The 22,516-nt window shown below is 50.6% G+C and overlaps 6 protein-coding genes across 6 annotated transcripts; 2 read left to right on the forward strand and 4 right to left on the reverse strand.

Annotated features, from left to right (window-relative positions):
• Positions 1-1,342: 1,342 nt before the first annotated feature.
• Positions 1,343-2,336, reverse strand: PFICI_02949 (uncharacterized protein; the record flags this gene model as incomplete). Its single annotated transcript, XM_007831530.1, has 2 exons — positions 1,343-1,884; positions 1,961-2,336. 2 exons carry the CDS (start codon positions 2,334-2,336, stop codon positions 1,343-1,345), a joined length of 918 nt encoding a protein of 305 aa, XP_007829721.1.
• Positions 2,337-2,797: 461 nt separating this feature from the next.
• Positions 2,798-5,673, forward strand: PFICI_02950 (uncharacterized protein; the record flags this gene model as incomplete). The annotated part of the gene is made up of 2 exons (XM_007831531.1): positions 2,798-4,168; positions 4,252-5,673. 2 exons carry the CDS (start codon positions 2,798-2,800, stop codon positions 5,671-5,673), a joined length of 2,793 nt encoding a protein of 930 aa, XP_007829722.1.
• Positions 5,674-6,246: 573 nt separating this feature from the next.
• Positions 6,247-7,993, reverse strand: PFICI_02951 (Elongation factor 1-alpha; the record flags this gene model as incomplete). The annotated part of the gene is made up of 4 exons (XM_007831532.1): positions 6,247-7,355; positions 7,419-7,557; positions 7,805-7,931; positions 7,989-7,993. 4 exons carry the CDS (start codon positions 7,991-7,993, stop codon positions 6,247-6,249), a joined length of 1,380 nt encoding a protein of 459 aa, XP_007829723.1.
• A 3,518-nt stretch (positions 7,994-11,511) lies between these two features.
• PFICI_02952 (uncharacterized protein) lies at positions 11,512-12,462 on the reverse strand (the record flags this gene model as incomplete). The annotated part of the gene is made up of 1 exon (XM_007831533.1): positions 11,512-12,462. One exon carries the CDS (start codon positions 12,460-12,462, stop codon positions 11,512-11,514), a length of 951 nt encoding a protein of 316 aa, XP_007829724.1.
• A 755-nt stretch (positions 12,463-13,217) lies between these two features.
• On the reverse strand, positions 13,218-16,178 carry PFICI_02953 (uncharacterized protein; the record flags this gene model as incomplete). Its single annotated transcript, XM_007831534.1, has 10 exons — positions 13,218-13,775; positions 13,838-14,028; positions 14,081-14,138; positions 14,199-14,361; positions 14,447-14,514; positions 14,573-14,980; positions 15,091-15,219; positions 15,273-15,795; positions 15,855-15,938; positions 16,006-16,178. The coding sequence occupies 10 exons, from the start codon at positions 16,176-16,178 to the stop codon at positions 13,218-13,220; spliced, it is 2,355 nt and encodes a 784-aa protein (XP_007829725.1).
• Positions 16,179-19,946: 3,768 nt separating this feature from the next.
• On the forward strand, positions 19,947-21,726 carry PFICI_02954 (uncharacterized protein; the record flags this gene model as incomplete). The annotated part of the gene is made up of 4 exons (XM_007831535.1): positions 19,947-20,160; positions 20,220-20,352; positions 20,445-21,581; positions 21,648-21,726. The coding sequence occupies 4 exons, from the start codon at positions 19,947-19,949 to the stop codon at positions 21,724-21,726; spliced, it is 1,563 nt and encodes a 520-aa protein (XP_007829726.1).
• Positions 21,727-22,516: the final 790 nt, after the last annotated feature.

Raw genomic sequence — 22,516 nt, forward strand, 5'->3', positions numbered from 1 at the left:
TCGTCAATCAAGGCGCGTCTGCTTGACGTGATGATCTTTTGGGTCTGTCTAGACATATCAGTAACAGGGAACAACCAAGTTTGTTGTTGTATGGAGCACAACATACAATGAGAATGAGAAACTATGTTTGAGAATCTACTCGGAACGATACAATATTTTGACGTAGTTCTAATCCAAACTACTATTGAAGTGAAGAAATGCAAATTTGAATTCCAAGTTCTTCCTGGTTGTTATGGGTGCAAGTTGTGTTGGATAAGTCGTAGCGCAATACCGTCCTTTTATGTACCTCTCAGGCTGCTGAAAAGGTTCAGGCCCCCAAGCCTCAGGGACCTTGGCGGCCTATCTTTTCCCTACCTTAATGTACCTACCAACCTAAGTAAATGCAAGGCACCTGCCAAAGCCTCCGTCAAAGGTACAACCGACGAGTCGAAGAGCCTACTTCCCTTTCACTTGTACCTAAAATCACCCAAACTTCAAGGTTGTACCGACATTATTTCAAGACTGCGCGAATCCTCCACAACAACACACCGCGACCGAGCAACTCTCTATTCAAGCCAGATCGCCCTTTACTGCTAGCAATACCTCAACATGGTGCGTCAAGTCTCCGGAAAACCTTGTACTTCCGCTAGAAATGCGCTACTGACTTGATCGTGGAAAAACAGGCCGACAAACTACGAATCCAGCACGAACTCGAACGTCTCCAGGCCAAGTACATTGGAACTGGCCACCCCGACACCAGCTCTTGGGAATGGCGGACCAATATTTCGCGCGACACTTACAGTAGCATCGTTGGACACCCGCCAATGCTTGCATATCACGCGCTGGCTCAGGGAGAGCCGAGCGCAAAGGTGCGCGCGCAGTATATTCGGAAAATGGTGCAGCCTTGTGGACCGCCGCCGCCGAGGGAGGAATGATGACGGATGGCGACGGAGCAGATTAGAAGAGGGCCACGGTCAAGACATAGCTGGCTCATAATGCCTGGGCATCCCACGTTTCTTGGACGGTATCAATGATTCGAAAGTCAGGATGGAAATCCCCTGTAGGGCCGACTGGCTCGGTTCTCGACGAGCTGCATCGGCTCATGCTTCAACAGACAAGCACTCAAAATATGGAGGATGGGTATGTCAGAGAGGCTTCTTCCAGCGCTACTATTGTGATTACGACACAAACACATACGACTGGTGTCATTATCGTAAAGCTCGCGCAGTCCTCCCAGGACATACCATTCTAATGTTTAATCACCATGCCCAATTACCCTTTTTTAAGCATGCCATTTCCCTCAACGCCAGCCAAATTGCGCTTAACCAGACCTATTACGCCAACCAAGACCTTGCTGCCGCATTTATTCTCCCTCTGCGCCGTTCTCGCCTTCTTGGTCTTCGGGGAGCGCCGCACCGCCTTGAAGCCCGAGACTCTTGTTGATTCTCTTGTTGAGATCCCGCGGTATATCCGTTTTCCAAACCTCCTTGACGAATGCAGCGACACTCTCGGGGGGCACCTCGACCTTGCCTCTTGTGCCCACATGCCAAGTTATGGTATCCTCGTCCCCTTCCGTCTTCTCAACTGCCTTTTCAAGATATCCTTGTCGCACCAACTTGACCAGAACGTTCTCAGTCTTGTCAAATGGCAGGTTTCTGTCTGCATTCATTCGACCGAGATAGTCAAAGAATTTGACATTGCTCAGCTCACCACCATTCAGAGCGATGAGTGCAATAACGAATGTGTAAAATCCAGTATATTCGGCCTCCTCTGAAGAGCTAGGAACTCGCGACGGGGTTATGATGGATGCAGTCTTATAGGCGCTTGGTAAAGTCGAGACGAGAATATACGTTTTGGACGATGCCGTGCCTTGCGCGGCTGCCTGTCTCTGTGTTGCGCTTTGTTCTAAAGCCTCTAGTCAGTACGATGTATCATACACAATCAATGTCAAAAAAAAAAAAAAAAAAAAAAAAAACGTAACTTTGCTTCTCTCTCAATGTCCTCTTCTCCTTGACAGGAAGCTCGGCCATCTCCATACCAAACACCTGCCGCAAATTGAGCTGGGCGCCGTCAAAGACCTTCTTAAAAGCCCGAGGGTTGTTACCCAACACCTTATCTCTGATACCATCGCGTCTGATTGGTATTCTTGCATACTCGCATGCCAGTGCATATCGAACGAGCTTTTTTACCAGACCCACCTCGTCGCTTGCGCTGGCCATGTCGACATCTCCGTCCTCGTCTAATTCCTCGTCATCCTCGTCCTCTGAGTCCTGGCGTCTCGAATGTCGGCGGCGGGGTTCGACTTCCTCTTCATCGTCGGAGTCTCGTCGCCGCCTTCGTTGCGTTTGGGGTGGCATTGCGGCAATAGAAGAGTGTGATTCTAGAGCAGATGCTGAGTATTGAAATGAAAATAATGAGATTGCAAACAGCAATTTGCTTGTAGGAATAAAGTAATTGGTTCTCAAAAGTGTTGTTGTTTAGAATTGCCCAGGGCAAAATGCATTAGTGGCAGCGTGGGGTCCGTCTATGGTATCGTAATAATACATTACCTAGCTGTAGTAATAGGAAGCTACAGGAGGTAAGAGCACTGGTTGACCTGCCAAGCGACGCGCTTTTGCTTAATTGAAACGCGTCTCGGTCCGGAGAATCCACTACCCGCCGTCGTCCCCCCGGCCCTAGCAGATTGCCTAATTGGGTCTATGGTCGCAAAAAAGTTCTAGCCATCATTCCAATCCATCTGTATAATATACGTACTCATTGTTGTGTGCCAAATGTCAACCTTTGACCGGACGTTGCATTCGTCCTTTAGTCTCTATTCATGATCACCAGGGGACTGTCCAGCGGCGCGATCTGTCTCGGCTGCCGTCTGCGACTTCTTGGTCAAAGTGTCCGACCAAATCTTTCCCAATCGATAAGCCAACAAGGCCGAAGCTCTTCCTTATACCAGAACCAGCGCCGACGATGGCTGGCGAGCGACGCACCCGCTCGACCCGACGAGCGCGACGAACAAGGCAATAAATCGGGACAAAATGACTGGTCCTTGCTCGAACAGGCATCTCGAGACCAAGCCAACGAAGAACAAGCCTATCGTGACTTCCTAGAACAGGAGGATGAATTCCCAGATGTCCGAGAAAGGCGGCCAGGCAGGCGCGGCAGCAGGAGTCTTCCGCGCCAAGCACGCAGAGATTCTGACCAGAACTCTTCGCCAATGATGAGGCATCTCGACCTCCGGAAGAAGGTTTTGTCTGGCAGGAAGATTCTCACCGAGACTTCGGCAAGTCTGGGCTCCGACATGCTAGGAAAGCCAGCTTACGCCATTGTCATGAAGGATACTGGCAAATATCGGGCAAAGAAACGGCCTGTCGGCTTGAAGAAATCCGCCCAAAAAGATGAAATGAAAGATATTGAAGCCTTGCTCGACAACCGCCGTATACCTGCTACCGAAGCCGAAGTCCGCCAGAATATAGACGAGCTACGACCCCCTAATAGTGAGCTCATCCTGCGGCAGAAAAATTTTCTGAAGCTACAAACCAACCTGGAAGAGGGTTTCTTGAAAGAGCAACTTCAGCAGTATATACTGTCTTTCCAGTCGGACCCCAGCGTCGAGCCCACGACAACAAGTTCAGTAGCAACACAAAAGTCGGAAGAGACGAAGCTGAAAGATCAATACCCCTGGATCAGCAATGCAGTTCCCTGGATGCCCGTGGATCCCTATGGCGGAGTTGCAGTCCTCCACGACCACTCAAGTCGTCTCCTGCATGCCTACCTTCCGCCTGATGCTGGTCCAAAAACCCGAGCTGCTGTAAGAATCATGCGAGAATGCTGGGGCCTGCAAATGGAAGAGGTCGCAAATGGCCTTGGGGAAGCACGAATCAGACTCCAAACGAAGCACTTCATTCCTTTGATGCGCAGCTCACAAAAGCTCTTGCGCTCGATCACGGAAACATATCTGGAAGAAGGAGAGGCTCTGGAAACACTTGTGCCAACAAATGAGATTCGAATTCGGGCGCCTCGGTACAAGTACGAGACCTTGTTGTTCGAAATTGATGCACTCATCGGCAAACTCCAGTCTCACACATTCCCTATTTCACATGTCACGTCAGATCCTACCACAGTCACCGAGGAATTACTTGAGCTAGTCGGCAAAGTCACAAACACCCATGTACGGCTCACTGACACAAGGAATCGGGTAAGTTCTGCTTTGATCCATGAACTAAATCATCTTCATCACGACCTTTCGAGACGATCAGCTGACATTCTTCTTGTGATCAGTTGCAAGTCACCTGGATCCAGCTTTCTACTCAGTATAAGCCAGAGGTTGAAACTCTTTCCCATGTCGTCTTCCGTTTCCTCCGAAATGCTCTTTATCCCGACTCGGCTACTCGAACGCTTCATACCACGAACGCCGAAATAGCACTTGCAGCTGGAGGCACACGTCTGATAGCGGATCACTCTCACAAGGAAAAATGGGCCTGGAAGGACAGACTCTCATCATGGGCCCGCCTTGCAAGCCCAATATCAGCACCGAATCCCGAGATCAAGCGTATGGAAACTACAAGCACCGAACCCGTGCTGCCGAACTTCTCTATACCCATTGAGCAGTTCGACTATACCAGATCACGATCATTGGAGGTCACGGCCGAAACTTTGAATCTGAGCTCGTCCGAGTCCCCGACTGCCGAAGGCGTCGCAATCCAGGAGAGCTCGCGCTTCCCGTACCAGCCGGTCCGCTGGTCTGACCAACCAAAGACCACCACCGTCGGCAAGTTTGGACATGCTCTCACCATGTACGATAAAAAGGCAGATTCGACCGGCACCTTTTCGAACCAGCCTGGTCTGGGGGACCTTGCCGCCCGTCCCTACAATTTCTCTCCTGTTGTACCACACCCTCTCACCATGGCCGATCTCTCACTATCCCCCGCCAACGAGAACGATTTTATACCGACCGCCTCGACAATCGTTGTTCGATTCTTTCACAATCACGAATCTGCATTTCGGGCACTGCCTCTCGTCGCGCCACCTCTCGAGTTACGCCTCTCCCTCTCCGAACCGAGCGACACTCGCAAAGATCCCGAAATCACCGGCGTCCATTCATTGCGAGTCGTGTCATCTACACACCACGATGACGTGCTCTTCCCCGCCAGTCCAGTCGACCTGCGCATCACCCAGACCCGCAGTGTCTCCCTGCAAGGTTCCCCAGGCGCCCTTCAGGATTGGCAGCCCATTGCCGATTTCCTCGCCCGATCCCACCTCGACTTTGGCGCTGGCAAGCTCGAGATGGCCAAACAGCAGCGCTTCCAGATCCCGCTCCGACTCTTTCACAAAGCTGCAGCTTCCAATACCAACACCAACAATAAGGAACACGGGCAGCGACAAGAGGAGGAAGCAAGCCCCGAATCGCTACGCAGCACACTCTACGAGTTTGCCGGTCTTGAGCTGCACCGCTCCGTCTCCGTGCCGTATCCCGAGGACGAGCGCTTCAAACTGGTCTACACCTCGATCGAGGCCGGACAGGGAGGAGGCCGGCGCGCAGAATTAAGCTTGGAGCCTGCATCCAGAGCACATTTGCCGCTGTCAACCGAGGCCGGCGAGTACCACGATGACTTCCTTCGCGCTTGTTCCAGGTTTGCTCAAACGGCAAAGAATTGGTCTGGCTATATCGCCGACTCTAGAGTCAAGGTCTCGAAGTCCTAATCTTCGAGAACACTATAAGGAATAAAGTAACGATCCGGTCAAGGTGTCGCATCTGAGCATAAGGGAATATTTTGTATAAATTGGCAAAGTCCTGTAAAAGTAGTAAACCAACATAGATTTGTACATATCTCATGATTCACGAAACGCAATCCTAATTGTACAACATACAACACAGTATACGGCCTGAGCAGATGGGCATCTGATCCAATATAATTATCCAACGGCACGGAGTGGGGATTACATGCTTACATGACGGCTTCATTGACACGTCGAACACATACGCATGGCAAAAAAGGTGGCCTGTTACGATGAACGACTAGTGCACTATTAAGAATTCACATAAATCACATCACAGTCATCATGCAGGAGGAACGTTATTTTGGGAAATCCACTTTTTCTATGACTCTATTTTCGTACTACCAGCACAAGATGTGTGCCCCAAGCCAGAGATTCCGAGTCATCAGATATGGTGCAAAGTCGTAAACCGTGAACGTGTCATTAGTTTGTTACACGCACTCGATGAGCTGGGGAGAAGCCCACCGCGCACAGAAGTTATTCCATGCAGAGATGCGCTTATTTCTTGCCAGCCTTGGCGGCGGACTTGGTGACCTTGCCAGTACCACCAGTGGTCTTCTCAACGGACTTGATGACACCGACAGCGACGGTCTGACGCATGTCACGGACGGCGAAACGACCCAGGGGAGGGTAGTCAGTGAAAGCCTCAACGCACATGGGCTTGGAGGGAATCATCTTGACGATGGCAGCGTCACCGGACTTGACGAACTTGGGAGACGACTCAACCGACTTACCAGTACGGCGGTCAATCTTCTCAAGAAGCTCAGAGAACTTGCAAGCAATGTGGGCGGTGTGGCAGTCCAGAACGGGAGCGTAACCGGCACCGATCTGACCAGGGTGGTTGAGGACGATGACCTGGGCGTTGAAAGAAGCAGCACCCTGGGGAGGGTCGTTCTTGGAGTCACCGGCAACGTTACCACGGCGGATTTCCTTGACGGAAACGTTCTTCACGTTGAAACCAACGTTGTCACCGGGGAAACCCTCGGGAAGCTGCTGGTGGTGCATCTCGACGGACTTGACCTCAGTGGTGACGTTGGAGGGAGCGAAGGTAACGACCATACCGGGCTTGATGGTACCGGTCTCGATACGGCCGACGGGCACTGTGCCAATACCACCGATCTTGTAGACATCCTGGAGGGGAAGACGGAGGGGCTTGTCGGTGGGACGGCTAGGGGGGTTGATGGCGTCAATGGCCTGGAAGAGGGTCTTGCCCTCCTTCTTGACACCCTTGACCTCCTTCTCCCAGCCCTTGTACCAGGAGGCGTTGGTGGTCTCCTCCAACATGTTGTCACCGTTGAAACCGGAGATGGGGACGAAGGGAACCTCCTTGGGGTTGTAGCCAACCTTCTTGATGAAGTTGGAGGTCTCCTTGATGATCTCCTTGTAACGGGCCTCGGACCACTTGGCAGTGTCCATCTTGTTGATGGCAACGATGAGCTGCTTGACACCGAGGGTGAAAGCGAGCAGAGCGTGCTCACGGGTCTGGCCATCCTTGGAGATACCAGCCTCGAACTCACCAGTACCAGCGGCAATGATGAGGATAGCGCAGTCAGCCTGCGAGGTACCAGTAATCATGTTCTTGATGAAATCACGGTGACCGGGAGCGTCTGTATGGCCATGTTAGTCAAGAGTCATGTCAAAGATGCTTGGCAAGGGCAGGGAATACTAACCAATGACGGTGACATTGTACTCGTTGGTCTCGAACTTCCAGAGAGCGATATCGATGGTGATACCACGCTCACGCTCGGCCTTGAGCTTGTCAAGAACCCAGGCGTACTTGAAGGAACCCTTACCGAGCTCGGCGGCTTCCTATTGGGGGGTATTAGCAATAGTTCAAAGTGGGTCTCATCAGATGTGCATGGTTGCTGGTGCATAGTGGGGCTGTGATAAGAAATTTTTCGTTTGCACCGCGGGGTCGTGCGGGTGCCTCGCGGCGGGGTAAGTGTCGAAAAATGTGGGAAGTGCGAAAAATAATTTTCAACTGGCAAGTTGAAGATCGTGACGCAGATGTTGATGAGATTGGAGGACGGTTGATGGAATTCATTAGATGACTAACCTTCTCGAACTTCTCGATGGTACGCTTGTCGATACCACCGCACTTGTAGATCAAGTGACCGGTAGTGGTGGACTTGCCGGAATCGACGTGGCCGATAACGACGATGTTGATATGAGCCTTCTCCTTACTGTTGTTGAATTGTCAGCCATGTGCGAAAGGGTCGAGGAATCGATCGAATGCATACCCCATTGTGGCGGTGTTGAGATCTCTTTGTCTTGTGTTTGGTTTCTAATGAAACTGTTGTGGTAGTCAGCTTGAAGCTCTTGGAAAGAATGTTTGGAAGCTGCGCGGGCAGCTGGAAGGTCCAGAAAGTAGATGGAGAGTGATGGTGATGGTAACGAAGAGGACGATGCTTGATGAATGCACACAAGCTTGTCCTTTGATGGCAGGAAGAGGGTTACTCACATTGGCAGATGATCAGGCGTGCTGAATCGGTATGCGCGACGAAGAGAGAAAACTAGAAGAGATCTCTCGAGAGAAAAGCGCGAGGTGATGGTTTATGTAGGGGTGTGGTGGGTGGGAAGGGAATTGGGAAGCGGGGTTCTGATTTGGAAGTGCCCAAAAGTGCACGGCTGCCCTAAGCCCAAAATTTTTGTTGTGGGTCCCGCAGCTTTTTGCTCGGCCAATGACTCGATTTTCTGGCCGGCAGAAAAAAAAAACTCTCGAGCTGCACTGCTGGCCTGAGGCCGTCCGTCAAGGTTTGTATGGAGCCAGCCGACAGCTTGCTTGCCTCAGGTCAGTCGTTTGCAAACGCACGAATCCCATTCACTTTGTTTCAATCACTTATTGCTGCATCAATCTGTAGATAGTACTGATTTTACTGTATTTACTGTTCAATACCAGAGTCATATTCGCACAAAAGTCATTAGGGCTCACCGCCTTCCACCTGCGGTTCAGCGCTGTAGATGAAAATTAAAAAAAGATACGATTAGTTGCCACACCAACGTCATATGCTTTCCCCCTCCAGGTTCAGTAATGTAGGTAAACAGCGAAGCTGTCTGTCCGCGCCAGCCAGCCTTGCCCCTCCTCGGTGTTGTGCCCCTCCCCTGGGGGGTCCGCCCGCTGCCCCTCCAAGCAATGTACGTTAGCACTGCCCCTCATTCAGGCTCTGGTAGAAAATTGAAAACTTTTCATGCGTCAGGCCCAGGACTTGAAGAGAGAGTGGGAGAAAAAAAAAAAGCTAGGGAGCAAAATTGCTAGTCGCCCGGCAGTAATAGCGAGAATAGCACATGCATGTTGCCGCAGGGATCTACGTAGAATCCATCCTTCGTGAGGAAGAAAAAAGACAGACCATTGTGGATAGCAAAAAGTGTGAAGGAAAAAAAAAATCTCGTCAAGCTCAACGACGGTTCGACCTCTGACAGACAACGCTAATGGGTAATTATAATCATGTATGCAACTTGTGGATACATCTCGCATCGTCATGTCTTGTCGTCCCATTATCAGGGAGGAGGGCATCTGAACAAGCAAGAAACAGCTGAGACAACGCAGGCATAAAGCATAAGCCCAACATACGCAAGTTTTTCTGCATAACCGCGCGCCACCATCCACAAATGGAGGTAGCCCGGGATCATGTTCAAGACCACCCCGAAACCCCCTTCCGAGAATTACTGTTTCAAGTTGGGAAAATGGCGGGGTGGCAATTGCACATGATGATGATGATGGCCTGGATGGCTGGTTGCTGAATTGCAATTCCCATATGCCGGTTGACCCATATTGCACAGGAACCGGTCGCTGCTGAGGAGAATTTTTTTTCTCTCTCCATCTCTTTCCGTTGGCGCCTGGCGTCAAGTCAAGCGATCGCAAATGCAACGGCTCTCATTCTACTGGTAAAATGGGGCTTGGATTGTCAGGCCATAATTTCTGTCCTACTGAATCAAATATATCTCATGAACCCACTCACACGCTCTCTTGAGGCAGACGTTGGGCTCGCGACGTATTCCGTAGTTTTGTTTTGATCCAACATTCATTACATGTTAGCATCTCTGTCCGTTGGCGGCGTCGCATGGATCAGCGCGGGGCAACTTTTTTTTTTGTGCCACAATACTACCACACACACTGCGCGCTACACGATAAATTTAGGTGCCTCGCCTCATGCCATGCCTCAATAAGGAATAGACAGGTCTTCTGCTCGATTTCCCCATTGCAACTTGATTGCTTGACGCCGGATTCCATAGGAGAAAAAAATCCGACAATCACAAAAAAAAAGAGTGGGTAACGCCATGAGTTGATTGATTGCTGCTGCATCGAGAGAGCGGTCTGGAGTCTAGACAACTGTCTCCAGATAATGTCCTCTCGTTGCTTGTCACCCAATCGATATTTGATATTGCTGCAGTATTGGCAACCAAAGCCAGGCCCCAGAAAAAAAAAGAAGAAAAAGGGCCCGCACCTAGCCGGGTCCCGAATGTGATAGTAATAATACGTAGAGTGTGGAATGCTCGGCGTCATATTATGAGTGAGACTTCATGCCTCGGATAATTGATCACGACTCGTCACCTACTGACACATTGAACCATATTCCTTCGCAACAGACTTGACATGCCACCTCCAGTATAGAACTTGGATCCATCGTGTCCCTGTAAGAGTCATCCGGAAAACCCCCCACAATATGACTGGCGTGGATGGAGGACGGCAGGCCGCTGATGGATCATCCTCTGCCTGCCAACGCCATACCCAAAGCGGCTCGCCGAGTTGCATCCTGTCTGATGCCAGTATACAGAGTACACACCTACCTTGATAGAAAGGCTTGCATACTATTGAAGCAGACAGAGCCATCGAGAAGCACGCAACAAGAAGAGAAAGAAAATGTAGCTCGACCAACTTCTTGACCTTGCCTCCTGTCCAGCTGCCCATTTGAAGAGCCTAGAAGAAATGCTCGCAAACATAGCCGACTCATGTCCTGGCACTTGATTCTTCACTTTAGCATTGTCTGGATCATTATACCAGGTATGTACGCATATTGTTGGAGTCCTAGAAGGTCCAAGTCAGTCAAGGTAGGACTAAAACAAGGCTCGCGTCAATAATCGCGTTGTTGTATTATCATATTATCCTAATGCCTACGATGCAATGACCGCTGGAGATCAAAGAGCTGTGTGGTGTGTCCATTTACATAGACCGCTGTCTTTTCATTGATATTTGTTTTCGCTCCCTATTCTTATATGAATCGCGTCCCATCCAAGGTTGTCTACTGCTGAGTTACAGCTCTTCGATATTTTTCTTGCTGCCATAAAACGAGTATCAGTACCTGTCATATGGGCAAAGGAAGGGGGGGAAATAGCAGAAATTAACAAAGGAAAGGGGAAATAAGAGCCGACCAGACTCCAGATAGCCAAACAAAAACGAGCGCAACCCGCTATCATAGAATGAGATGTTTTTATTCCGCTCGCACTCTTTGCCTACCTTCTCTTGCAGACAAATTTCCGTTCAAAAAATCGGATTTCAGTCTGAAAAGTGATGCCGCCAGCGAGCGCTGGCCCGCTCAACAACATAATCCGACGCGGTGCATCCCACATCGGGATTAGGTGAAAATCGCCTCTTTGGTCCATCTTGATGTAGCCGTGGACTTTACTTTCGCGGTCTACCCATTCCAGGCCCCGATGAGGTGCCCCGGATATGAATGGTTGAGGATGTTGTCGCCCATGCGGTTTGAAACTCCACCGAAAGTTAATTAGCATCTCCTCTCCGTTATGGAATATCAACTTGATCTTCTAGGTCAAGCTTGTGTACAATAAATAGGACTCCAAGTTACCAAATCCATCGTAATAAGGCAGCTTTAACCAGACAGGGTCGTCAACACTAGAATCCTCGTTGAGATACTCTACTAAGGCCGCCGCGGACTCTTCGAGCTTTGAGTCTGGAACACTTGGTGTATGAGTGAGAGGCCCAAACACCGCTGGCAGTCGTTTTGCTTCCTGGGGCAGTTCTTCCGTGGTGCCGACAAAAACCCATCTGGTAAACCCCGTGCTGCAGGTACGACCAATAATCAATTCACTTCCCAACAGGTACATCAGTTTTGATTGAACGAAACCAAAGCAACCGACTCGCTTCCATATCTGAACCGGGTAACGATGTATTGGCATAGGACAAGGGCGGTCCTGGCGGACCTCTCTTAGCTGCTCGCCCTGGATGAGTACTGTTGACAGAATTTCATCGTCGCTCTCTAGTGTGTATTTGATAGCCCGATTTGTGATTTGGCAGGTGAACAACTCTCCATATGGATCTCGGTACACAGGAGATGGATACTTTTCCACCGGCTCCAGATTCTTGTAGTCAAACCTCACGGCTTGCTGTTCCAGGGCAGGAACATGATTCTCTTTAGGGCGGCGGGGCTGATGAACCATTGTCGGATGGCCTGCTTGACTCTGAGGCTCACCTTCTTCAGCCCCATCATCTTCTTGTTCAGTGGGAGTGTGGCTCTCAAAATCACGAATAAATTCAGATCTCCGTATCGGACCCGAGTTGTCTGAAGCCGAGGCTTGTTGTCGGTAGCTGTTGAAACTCTGTATCTGGTCATATATATTGGCTGCGCCTGGATTAATTGGAGCTGCTTGTGAGGGACCGGGCGCACCATCATTCGCACCGGGTGCAAATATTGGTTGCTGAGATCGTCTGCCTTCGTGGAAGTCGGCGTCGCTGAGTTTTCTCTTTCCGTATGACATGATGAAATGGACTGGCCTCCGAATGATATTTTCTATAATATTTGAGGAACTATATGGTGACGAGTGAACGCGGATGATATTGGGCTGAGGGAATGTGAGTCTCGGCGGTAGCATCACTCTTGAGATTCAAGTCTAGAAGAAAGTTGGCCAACCACCGACTGGGGTCCCCAATGTATGTTCGCACATGTTTACATCAATTAGCACATATGCGGGCGTCACGACCGAGAGTTGAATCAAAGATGTGCGCTTTTGGCGCAACAAGCGGGCATTTTAGACGACTGGCACTTCCAACACAGTGTTCAAACCGGTGCCATCCCAATATCCGCTCAATGACGTCTTGGCAACTTCTGGTCGTGCCTTCGAAGAAAGTGGCACGGCAGGCCCAGAGAGACTTTGGAGCATGACTACCTTACTGCAAGTGTACCTAGGTACCCAAGCAATGGCCATATTGATGCTTGAGATGGTGTCTGCGTTGGATAGCACAGTCTTGGAAATAACACATGTGTCTTTCAAATATCGACATGAACGTCGGAAAACAAGGTTATTTCATTTTTGGACTGCACGGTACAAGTTTGATCAAGCACTAGGCAAATGCGGAATGTATTGTGGTTTATATGGGTATATCCTGAAAGCCATATCCGAAAAAAGAGAAAAGAAAAAGAAAGAGCAAGTATAACAACTCCAACTAAAAACAACGCTTCGCATCAGCCATCAGTTAAAGAGCATGGTCTCATATTCTCCATCATCTGACATATCTAATCTTTGGTCGACTTGTAGCCCCAAGCCAACGAGCCGTCGGCATTGTGAGAGTATTGCTCCATTTCGGACGGGGTGTAGTTGTACAGAGCTGCTGGAGCATTGGGCGCACTCCACGAGGGGTCAAGCATTTGCTGCAGGTTGAACCCGAACCCATCATCAGGGATTGGGATAGCCTGATAATCGGTCATGTAGGTGTTTGAATATGCATCCGGCATTTGAGGTTGATGATGTGCTGCCTGATACAAAGCATAGAAGCCTTCGTGCTGATTGGCGGGGCTAATCGACTGTTGTGACAAATGGTACGGAGGTGGCGGTTGTTGCGGATGCGAATATGGAGAGATTGGGGGCAGAGAGAGTGAGTCTGCTTGGCTGGACGAGATGGACGCCTGTTGCAATGGTGGCAAGGTCGCAGGTTCGGGAACTGCCATGGGGGCATGCCGTCTGTCCATGGACTGAGGAGGGTTTGGTCGGCTGCGGTAGAGTGGTGTCATCTTGTTCTGCCAGGCCGAAGTAGAAGTCGGGGGGTGCAAGAGCGCATGAGGCTGAGGATCTTGCTGCTCACTAGTTAGCATACGCTTACAACGCAGATATAATGGTACTGCAAGGTGAAACTCACGCCATCGGTCATGGTGCCGCTCTCGAAAGAGATCCTATTTGTGTTGGGATCATCGAACCACTTCCGGAATCCAGCTAACCAACTAGACGCAAGCGACCAGATTGTCTGCGCCTCTTCCAAGAGTGTAATCATTCGCTCATATATCTTCTTTCCCTCCATCCGGACTTCATCGGGATGTCTACGTGGATCGACTTGACACGAAATTAGCAAAGGTACATCACCCGGCATATAGAATCTACTTACGTTGAGGAAACTTGTGCATGTATGCAGCAAGCAGCCCACAGCTGTAGACGCTGAATGTCTGCTAGTATGTCAGCTAACCGGCAACAGGCAAAGACATTATGGAACGAGGACGACTTACAGCAATTTGATGGCCAACCCTCTCCTCCGATGGTCGGCCTTCCACGTACTGAGCATCGACTTGTTCGTAAAGCATTCTGACATTCTCAACCAGCTCTTCGCCCATCTGGCGGTACATGCGGACCGTCTGGTCCCTCGGATTGCTGCGCGTGGCATGAATGATCCTGGAATTGGATTAGTAAATGGCGACCGGGCAGGCAACGTGTACGACATGACAATGCGGAATGGAGAAAGGAGATTGTTTCTTACTCGTCCATGTACGTTTTCCTCAGAACTATGTTGCAGAGACGCAGACCTGTAGTACAGCCTAGGAATGCCTGCAAGAACCAACAGTCAGAAGCCTTTCATGGGCAAATGGAAGAAGTGCAGACTCACCAAGTCTTCATTGTCCTGTCTATGTCCTTTGAGAGACTTGATGCCAAATCTGTGGTCGCCGAAAAGGTTATCCTCGAATCGCCTCAGCGAAGAAGCCATTCTTTGGTATTCGCTGTTATCGTTCCCGGGCCGCGAGCTCTTCTCGTTGGACACAGCTCGCCGAGCAATGATGCCCCAAAGATGGTGAGTCTGGATCAACGTGGCGAAAAGGGACCGCGGACGGAGGGTCGTCAGTTGTGGATTTTGCATAGCTGGTGGCGTACCCTCCAGGGCGGCTCGACTTTGCGGTACTACAGCAGCTTTGAACTCTTCCTCATCGCAAGGTAGAAGAGCAGTGATATCACTAGAGGCCAGGGAAAATGGCTTGTACGGGCCACTGTGGAGGTTGTCTTGACTATGTAGAACCCACTAATTATGTAAGTCAGCATGGTGGGTTAAGTGAAAGCCAGCATCTATTCGACTCTGATGCAATAGATGCATGCAACCTAGTGAATTCTGGTAAAAAAGGGTATACCTACAAAGGTGCGCCTGGCAGACTCGGCACGAATGATCTCCTCGGGTAAGGAGCTTGTTGTGATGCGTTCATATGTTTCCTCGCGGTGAAGCCTCATAAGAGCCGCCATTCTCGTTGCAACGCCCATGTTGATCTAATATGATTAGCCATGACCTTGGTAATCCAGCACTGCCATGAGAAACATACATAGCTTGAATTGGACATGCCACAGCCCTGCTGAGCTATGCTCAACAAGAGAAAGGCCTGACATCGTTCGAGTGTTGGCTGTTGGTAAAGCTCATTCATCGCCAGCCGCTCCGCACTTTTCATGAACCAATCGACAGCCTTGTGGCTATCCCCATACCGAGCTTGGATCTTTCTGTTGAATCTGGCCGAGATACTCAAAATGCTGAGGAGGAGAAACACACTGACGGATGACGGATTTTGTTCAATCTGCTGTGGGAAACGTTCCTTGTGGATGAAGCCAAGCTGAAAGTAGTGTGTAGTGAAAGCATAAACGCCCTCCTTGATAATGTCCACGTCTGGAAGTAGAGCCCACTCGTTTTCCCATTTGGGCACCTTGGTGTGGTTGAGGGCATCGTGAGCGCTCGGCGAGACAATGGACTCCCTCTTGACCCTGGCAACCTCGCTTTTGGGCCTCCTGTCCGCTCTTTGCCTAGGATGGCGGAATTGCCTATCCTCATCAGGGTCGCCCCTCGATGGGAAGTAACTATAGTGGCGTGAGTTAAAAAGAACGAATTCCACGTGACTCGGTGGGATATCAGGTACCATTCGTCAGGCACACCAGCCTCTAGACATGACGTGCACGGTGGGTTCTTGTCATGTAAACATTTACTTCGCATGCGCCGGCATCTGCGAGGATTGCCGGCGGTTAGTACATTGACGGAGTAAGTGGTGACATTTCCTAGACGGAACGTACCTCCGACAGGCTATCGGAGCTCGACGTTTGATAGGAGCAGCCGGACCGGTGTTGGAAGCGGCTTTCTGGCCGTTGTGGGCGGATGCTACTGGAGTCGTCGTGGTTGTATGTGGAGACCCTGGACTGTCGACGCTGGGGGAGGCGTGTTCAGGTGAATCCATTGTCATGTCCATTGTGTCAGCAGCCGGATGGGCACAAAAGAGTGAGCAGTCAGTCAAGTCGCCCGGCAGGCCCGTAACGCGGCAACGCCCAAGTTCGAGCCTCCACTGCTTGCGGCTACTGTTGGCTGTATGTATCCCGCACGTATTGTACTTGGCGGTATCCGTAGATATGGTATGGTGACCGTGCGTGCAGTCGATCAGTCGTACGTGGTGTGGAAACGAATATATGCTGCGGAGACTTTTTTTTTTCTTGGTGAACTTGCCGCCAGAGATTGCCTGCCGCAAAGGGGTTCTGGCAAATCGGGGAGCCAATCAGTTGTGCAAATGCACGATATGCCTAGGCTCTATTGCCGGCCGAAAGAGACGATCACCGGCAATCTATGAGGCGAAGAGCTGCCGCGCATATCTCGGGGCAATCGGGAGCAAAGCGAGGCTACTTTGTTCCGAAGCAGGCCTGTTTGTAATATAGAAAAAAGGGCCGGAGGCGCTCCGGTGATGATTTGCTCAGGTATGTAGATTGGTAGGTCAGGTTGTAGGTTGTTGGAGGGTTGACAGCAAACGACCAAGAAGAAACGTCTCTTTCCACCCCCCCAATTCGATTCTCAAGCCGGGCGGGCGGCGGGGGATGCAATATATGGCAGAGACAGTCTCCACAGAAGTATGAGAAAGAGCCCTAGAGGCTGGTACCTAGACAGGTATGGGGGGGCCACCCCGGACAGAAAGCTACGCACCCCAAGTCCCCTGTTTGCCTGTTCTTCAGCGACCAGTCGGCTAGGTACTACCTGCAAGAAGCAAAGGGCCCTTCAGGGGCTCTCGGGCCGTGGTAGTGGTAAATTGAATGTAGGTACAAGTACGAACAGTAGACACCCGCTCTAGTAGTTGGATTTCGCCTCAAAAAAGCCTGAGCGGCACAATAAGTTGGGCTTAGCATCCGAGCCATGTGCGAGCTAATGCTGGGTGGTCATGGCAAGGCGATCATTAATCAACCCAAGCATTTCACTCTATTCACCGCGTTGGGACTAGATCAAGTAGGTAGATGCTAATGTAGATGCATATTGAATGGGTATTATCTTCAAGTGTGAGGCATGTTATAGGTCTCCCCTCCGTCTCTATACTAGCGAGTAGGTACGCTGGATCTTGGAGCTCCTCGTGGGAACATGGAATAGGTAAGGTGGTGATGTCAGTACATTCGTTCTTGTCTGACATAGACCGTTTAGTAGGCCGTCCAGTAGCGGACTCACGGGACGTTAAGAAATGCCAACTAAACATTTTCCCAACGGGCGAGACTGAGACAGCAGATTTCAACGAATAATGTGTGTACTTGGCTCTTACCGCTTCATCTTATCCTCCCTCCCTACACCACCCTGGGGTACTTGACCATCGACGTGGTGCTTTGATCTCCCCTGCATGTGCTCCAAGTGCAAGCAAAACTCATCAGCCACGACAACAACCAAGCAAAGGCGCCGTTCGACCCAAGGATACCTTCGCAGAAAGAATCAATGAACAACTCCACAAGGGTAATAGCCAAAATGCGTCAAAAATGCATGCAAGAGAAGCATAATATTCGCATACATACAAGGAACAAAGGGGCCTCTTGCAGGTCTTGCCGCCCAATAAGAAAGCACCAGTATGCACGAAATCCTGCACCGCATCCGAGTTTGTCGATTCACATACATTGAGCTGTCGCTTGTCATCATAGCCCAATCACAAAACTTTTTCGGGTCGATGCAAGTCTCGTTCTATAGCAGAGGACCTGGATGAGGTGCTGTCTCGTCATTGCAACGCCCGTCTATCAGCTTGGCCTGATGACCACATTTCTACCAGTCAACCGATTGTTGGAACTTTTCGACCTCCACAGCTCCGAGAGAAACGCGTGGGATCAAGTGTGTGCCTCACGGACAACAGGAAACCACCAATTATGTAAAAGGCCAGGATATCGCTCCCGAGGAGGTAAGTTGACAGCTCTGGTTTGCCGAGTTCTTAAGGTACCGCCCCATATGTTTTTGCTATGCCGAATGCAAGGCCGCATTGCCGGGTCGTCGTGATCATCATGAAGACTCATGAACCCTTCCAAGTGCCGAGAGACTACGATGTAGAGAGGCCCTGCCCTACATCTCTCAAGCTTTTACGGGATCTGAGCACCGGCTCGCTAAGGGTAGCTAAAGCACCTCTAGGCATGTCGATCAGCCACGACGATAAATGGCTGGACGTGAGCGTGAATAGTGGACTCCGCGGAGTTGTGTGAAGACCTAGCGTCCCAAGACTGCTGCTTCGGAGATGCTCAGGCCCTTTTATCAATCATATTGTTGTTCCCGGAGGGACAGAAAAGCATACCATCCCAAGGACCTCTTTCTTGGATTATTTAAGCATGTGAGTCCTCCCACGGAAGATGCCGGCCTCATTGCTCGTCCAAGCAACGGCCGCGGACGGCTCTCTTTTAGCTCAGAAACGGAACACGCTTGTGCACAGCGGAATCACTTGGGGAACTCGATGTCTCAAACCTTGGAGAGGCGAAGAGAGGTCTCTCACCCCGGGTAAGGAAGCAAAGCAACAAAGTACCACAAGTAAAGGCAGATAAGGTATTCCGCATCTGTATCCGCACCCTCTACTCTGCAGACCATTCTTCACAACCGCCTAATGGTTCCCACCACATGCATTCATTGGTGATGAGATGGCCGAGCAACCGAATAGCCGCATGATGCTTGCTACCGAGCACATCCAGCCGAACATGACTCGGTTCTCACTATCTTGCCTTGGGTCCCACCAATATTGTTTACCCCATGTTCCATCACCAAACAAGTTCAAAGGTCTTGAAGATCATCGTGGGAGGCCCCATCTGCTAGGTACTATAGCACGTGGCAGTCGCTCGGCCACAACCGAAAGTCGATCGTGATGGCCCCAAACAGCTTCTGGTCTCTAGTAGTATAGTACTGTCACACTGTCGCAAAGCTCGGTAGGGCCGATCCTGCAAGGTCGATCAGTACTTTTTACGTTTTGCTCAAAGGCCGGACAGATGGAAGTCTGATGGTCTGTCACGTCTGTCGCAACATTTAATCGGGTGTCGATCCTACTTGGTTGCCATCTTTGGTCCTTTTTCAGTCTTTTGCAGACAATGCGTTGATATTTAAGCAGAGAGCTGCGCCAAGGTATCAAACCACCAATGACACCACATGTCTTTTCGACAAGCAAGTCGCCCAAGACAATCTGTTACGGTCTCAATCAGCTATTTTGGAGCCCAGAGGCTGACTTGGGAACTCTAATCCATATCTGCTGTCCCTGGGCAGATGTGGTGATTCCCTTCATCCCGAAGCCTGTGTCCCTGCTTTCCTAGATAACCATCTTTCACGTCGTGGCCATGATGACTAAAAATGGCAGGGTCTATAGAGAGCCGCAATGCCATCCATCCATGCGTCCATGCACGCCATAGCCAAATACCACCCTGCATTTCTCGTGCCTGCCGCGAAACCCTGGACATGATCACGCCCGTATACAGCTCGGCCGAGCGTCCGAATCTAGGAAGATAACTAGCGGAGTGCGCCGCTGCCATGTGGGGAGCTGGGTCGGCGATAGCTATGACGAATTCTCCAAGTCCCATTGGACTGGAAGGGGCGCGCTGGGCCAAGTGAATCGGTGCTTATGCCCATCTGCTTTTAATAATGCTTCGGGTGCCAACAGACCGCCCGTAATGGCACGAAACACCCCAAACGACAACTCGTGATTCCTCACCGTTCCCCAAATCCTTTTTCCACCTTCTTACCTTTGTTGTTGTTGCTGCACAGGATGATGTGGTCCTCGTCTGTCGACCCAGTCCGCGGCCTCGTCGCAGCAGCTCTCTGTGCCTCTGTCTTGACGCTGCTTTATACTCGATTATTCCGGAAAAGGTACCCGTATCCGCTGCCTCCGGGGCCCCCAGGCAAGTTCCTAGTCGGGAATCTAGGCCAGCTAAGCGTCGACCACCCAGAAGAAGACTACATACGATGGGGCAAGGAGTATAGTAAGACAAGTCCATTGCAACTGAATATGTTTTGGTGATTCTAATCAGCAACAAAAAAGACTCGGATGTCATCTACACCAATGTGCTGGGTCAGCACATGATCAGCCTCAACAGCGTCAAGGCGGCGAATGACTTACTCGATCGTCGCGGCGCCAACTATTGCGACCGTCCTCGGTTTACTCTTTTCGAGGTGTGCGTAGTTTTCTCATATAAACCGGGTTCTTCTTTTTCTTTTACCTCCGATTCTTTGATGTACGCAACAGAATGAAACTGACAGGATGAAGAATGGGATGGGGTCTGACCTTGACCTTTTTGCGATGGGGCCCGCAGTTTAAACTGCACCGGCGGCTGTTCCAGAATACCTTTACGCAGTCAAACGTCAAGATATTCAGGCCGATACAGCTGCATGAGTGCAGAAAAGCCGTCAAGCTGCTGATCAAGGACCCTGAGGATTGGGAAAAGATTACCCTCCTATTGACCACCAGCATCATATTTCGCATCGCTTTCGGCCAAGAGATTACCGACAAAGAATCTCCATATTGTGCCATGTCCGAGGCTGCCAACGATGCAACCACCAACGGCGGCATCGCAGGCGCGACTCTCGTTGACATCTTCCCCCTCGCTCGCTTTATCCCCAACTGGTTGAACCCGTCGTCATCGCTGCGACATGCAAGGGCAAGTCGCCCAGCTATTCAGACGATCCACGACAAGCCGTGGGAAGCAAATATGAAGGACATTGAGGCTGGCACCGCCGGCCCTTCTTTCATGCAGACGCACTGGGACAAGTACCTCGAGAATGCCAAGACTGGAAAGCCGCAAGAGATGACTATTGAGGACATCAAAGGCGCGACGGGTGCCGTCTTTATCGCAGGGGGCAACAGCACTTGGGGAACAATTCTCTCCAATATGCTGTTCCTGACCAAGTACCCAGAGATCCAGAAGAAGGTCCAAAAGGAGATTGACGCACTACTGCTCAATGCGGAAGACGGCAAGCCACGCCTGCCCACATTCGAGGACCGCGAGGCGCTCAAGGCCCTGGACAACTTTATGATGGAGACGCTGCGCTGCCTACCCCTCAACCCGCTCGTGATCCCGCACAAGAGCCTCCAGGACGATGTCTACGAGGGCATGTTCATCCCCGCCGGCACGACCGTATTTGCCAATGCCACAGCCATCACCAAAAACCCTGACACGTACGCCGAGCCGTCACAATTCGATCCCGACCGGTACGACCGCGGCGAGCCGCACCCGAGCGGCAATTTCGGCTTTGGTCGTCGCAAATGTCCAGGTAACTGGCTCGCGCTCGCGAGTGTGTACATGTTTCTCGCCACTTTCCTCACTATTTTTGAGCTGGAGCAGGTGATTGGAGAGGATGGCAAGCCTATCGTGCCGGAGCCCGGCGTGTCGATAGGTCTAGGCGGGTACGTCTTTTCAGCGTTCAGAGATGGGAATAATCGTCTGTCATGCTAACATGTTTCTTCTCATAGACACCCAACACCCTTCAAATGCAAGGTAAAAGTTAGGAATCCAGAAATGGCAAGGCTAATCATGAAGGAAGACCACTGAGTGGGTGGACCGGAATAGTGTCGTTCAATCTGTGAACAGATGAGCAAGGGAAGACAAACAAGGTGAGATACGTCACGGAGCCGGGATGCCAGGGGGTGACTCACCGGGGTGTGTGATTGATTACCTTGTCCCGTCCATCCTCCCCATTCCTTCGGCTTGCCGAGAAAAGGACTTGACCTATTCTCTCGTTGGCTGACCCGACACTTTGGGGCCCGACAGGCATTCATACCTAGGTACATAACAAAGTGGAGTTGATTAATATGCATTGACACATCATGTCTTTTTTATGCAATTGTGGCTTGCGGCATCATGTCAGATCAATCACACCGGTTTTAAGAACGTTGTACAAAAAGCCGAGACACGCGACCTTCAAATGCAAATGTCTAATGACCCTATCCCCGTTGCAGGCCCAGCCATGCCAGCATGCCAATGAGAAGCACGTTCTGCTCCCCGTGGACGAGAAAGAAAAAGAAGGATTTGATGCGAATATGCCAAAAAAACAAACCCGAGACACGGCTCATCCGTCTCAGCCCTATTACCGTTGTTTCCCATGCCCGCCACAAAATGAATAGAATCGAGCGTGTCTTCATGATTTCCGTGTTATACCCATATCTAGGGTTTTGCAGTGCGTCATTTCGGTATTCTCGTCTTTCCATTGGCAGGCAAAACTGATTACAGAGACATGTTCACTTGCCACCCAAGTGCCATCTAAACTTTGCATCAATTCATGTGATTGGATTGCACACGGGTAAAGCCAAGCACCATTGGCAATTCTTCAGCATCTTTCCAG

This window comes from Pestalotiopsis fici (genome assembly GCF_000516985.1).
Source record: "Pestalotiopsis fici W106-1 unplaced genomic scaffold PFICI_Scf_2, whole genome shotgun sequence".
Lineage (NCBI taxonomy): Eukaryota > Fungi > Ascomycota > Sordariomycetes > Amphisphaeriales > Sporocadaceae > Pestalotiopsis > Pestalotiopsis fici.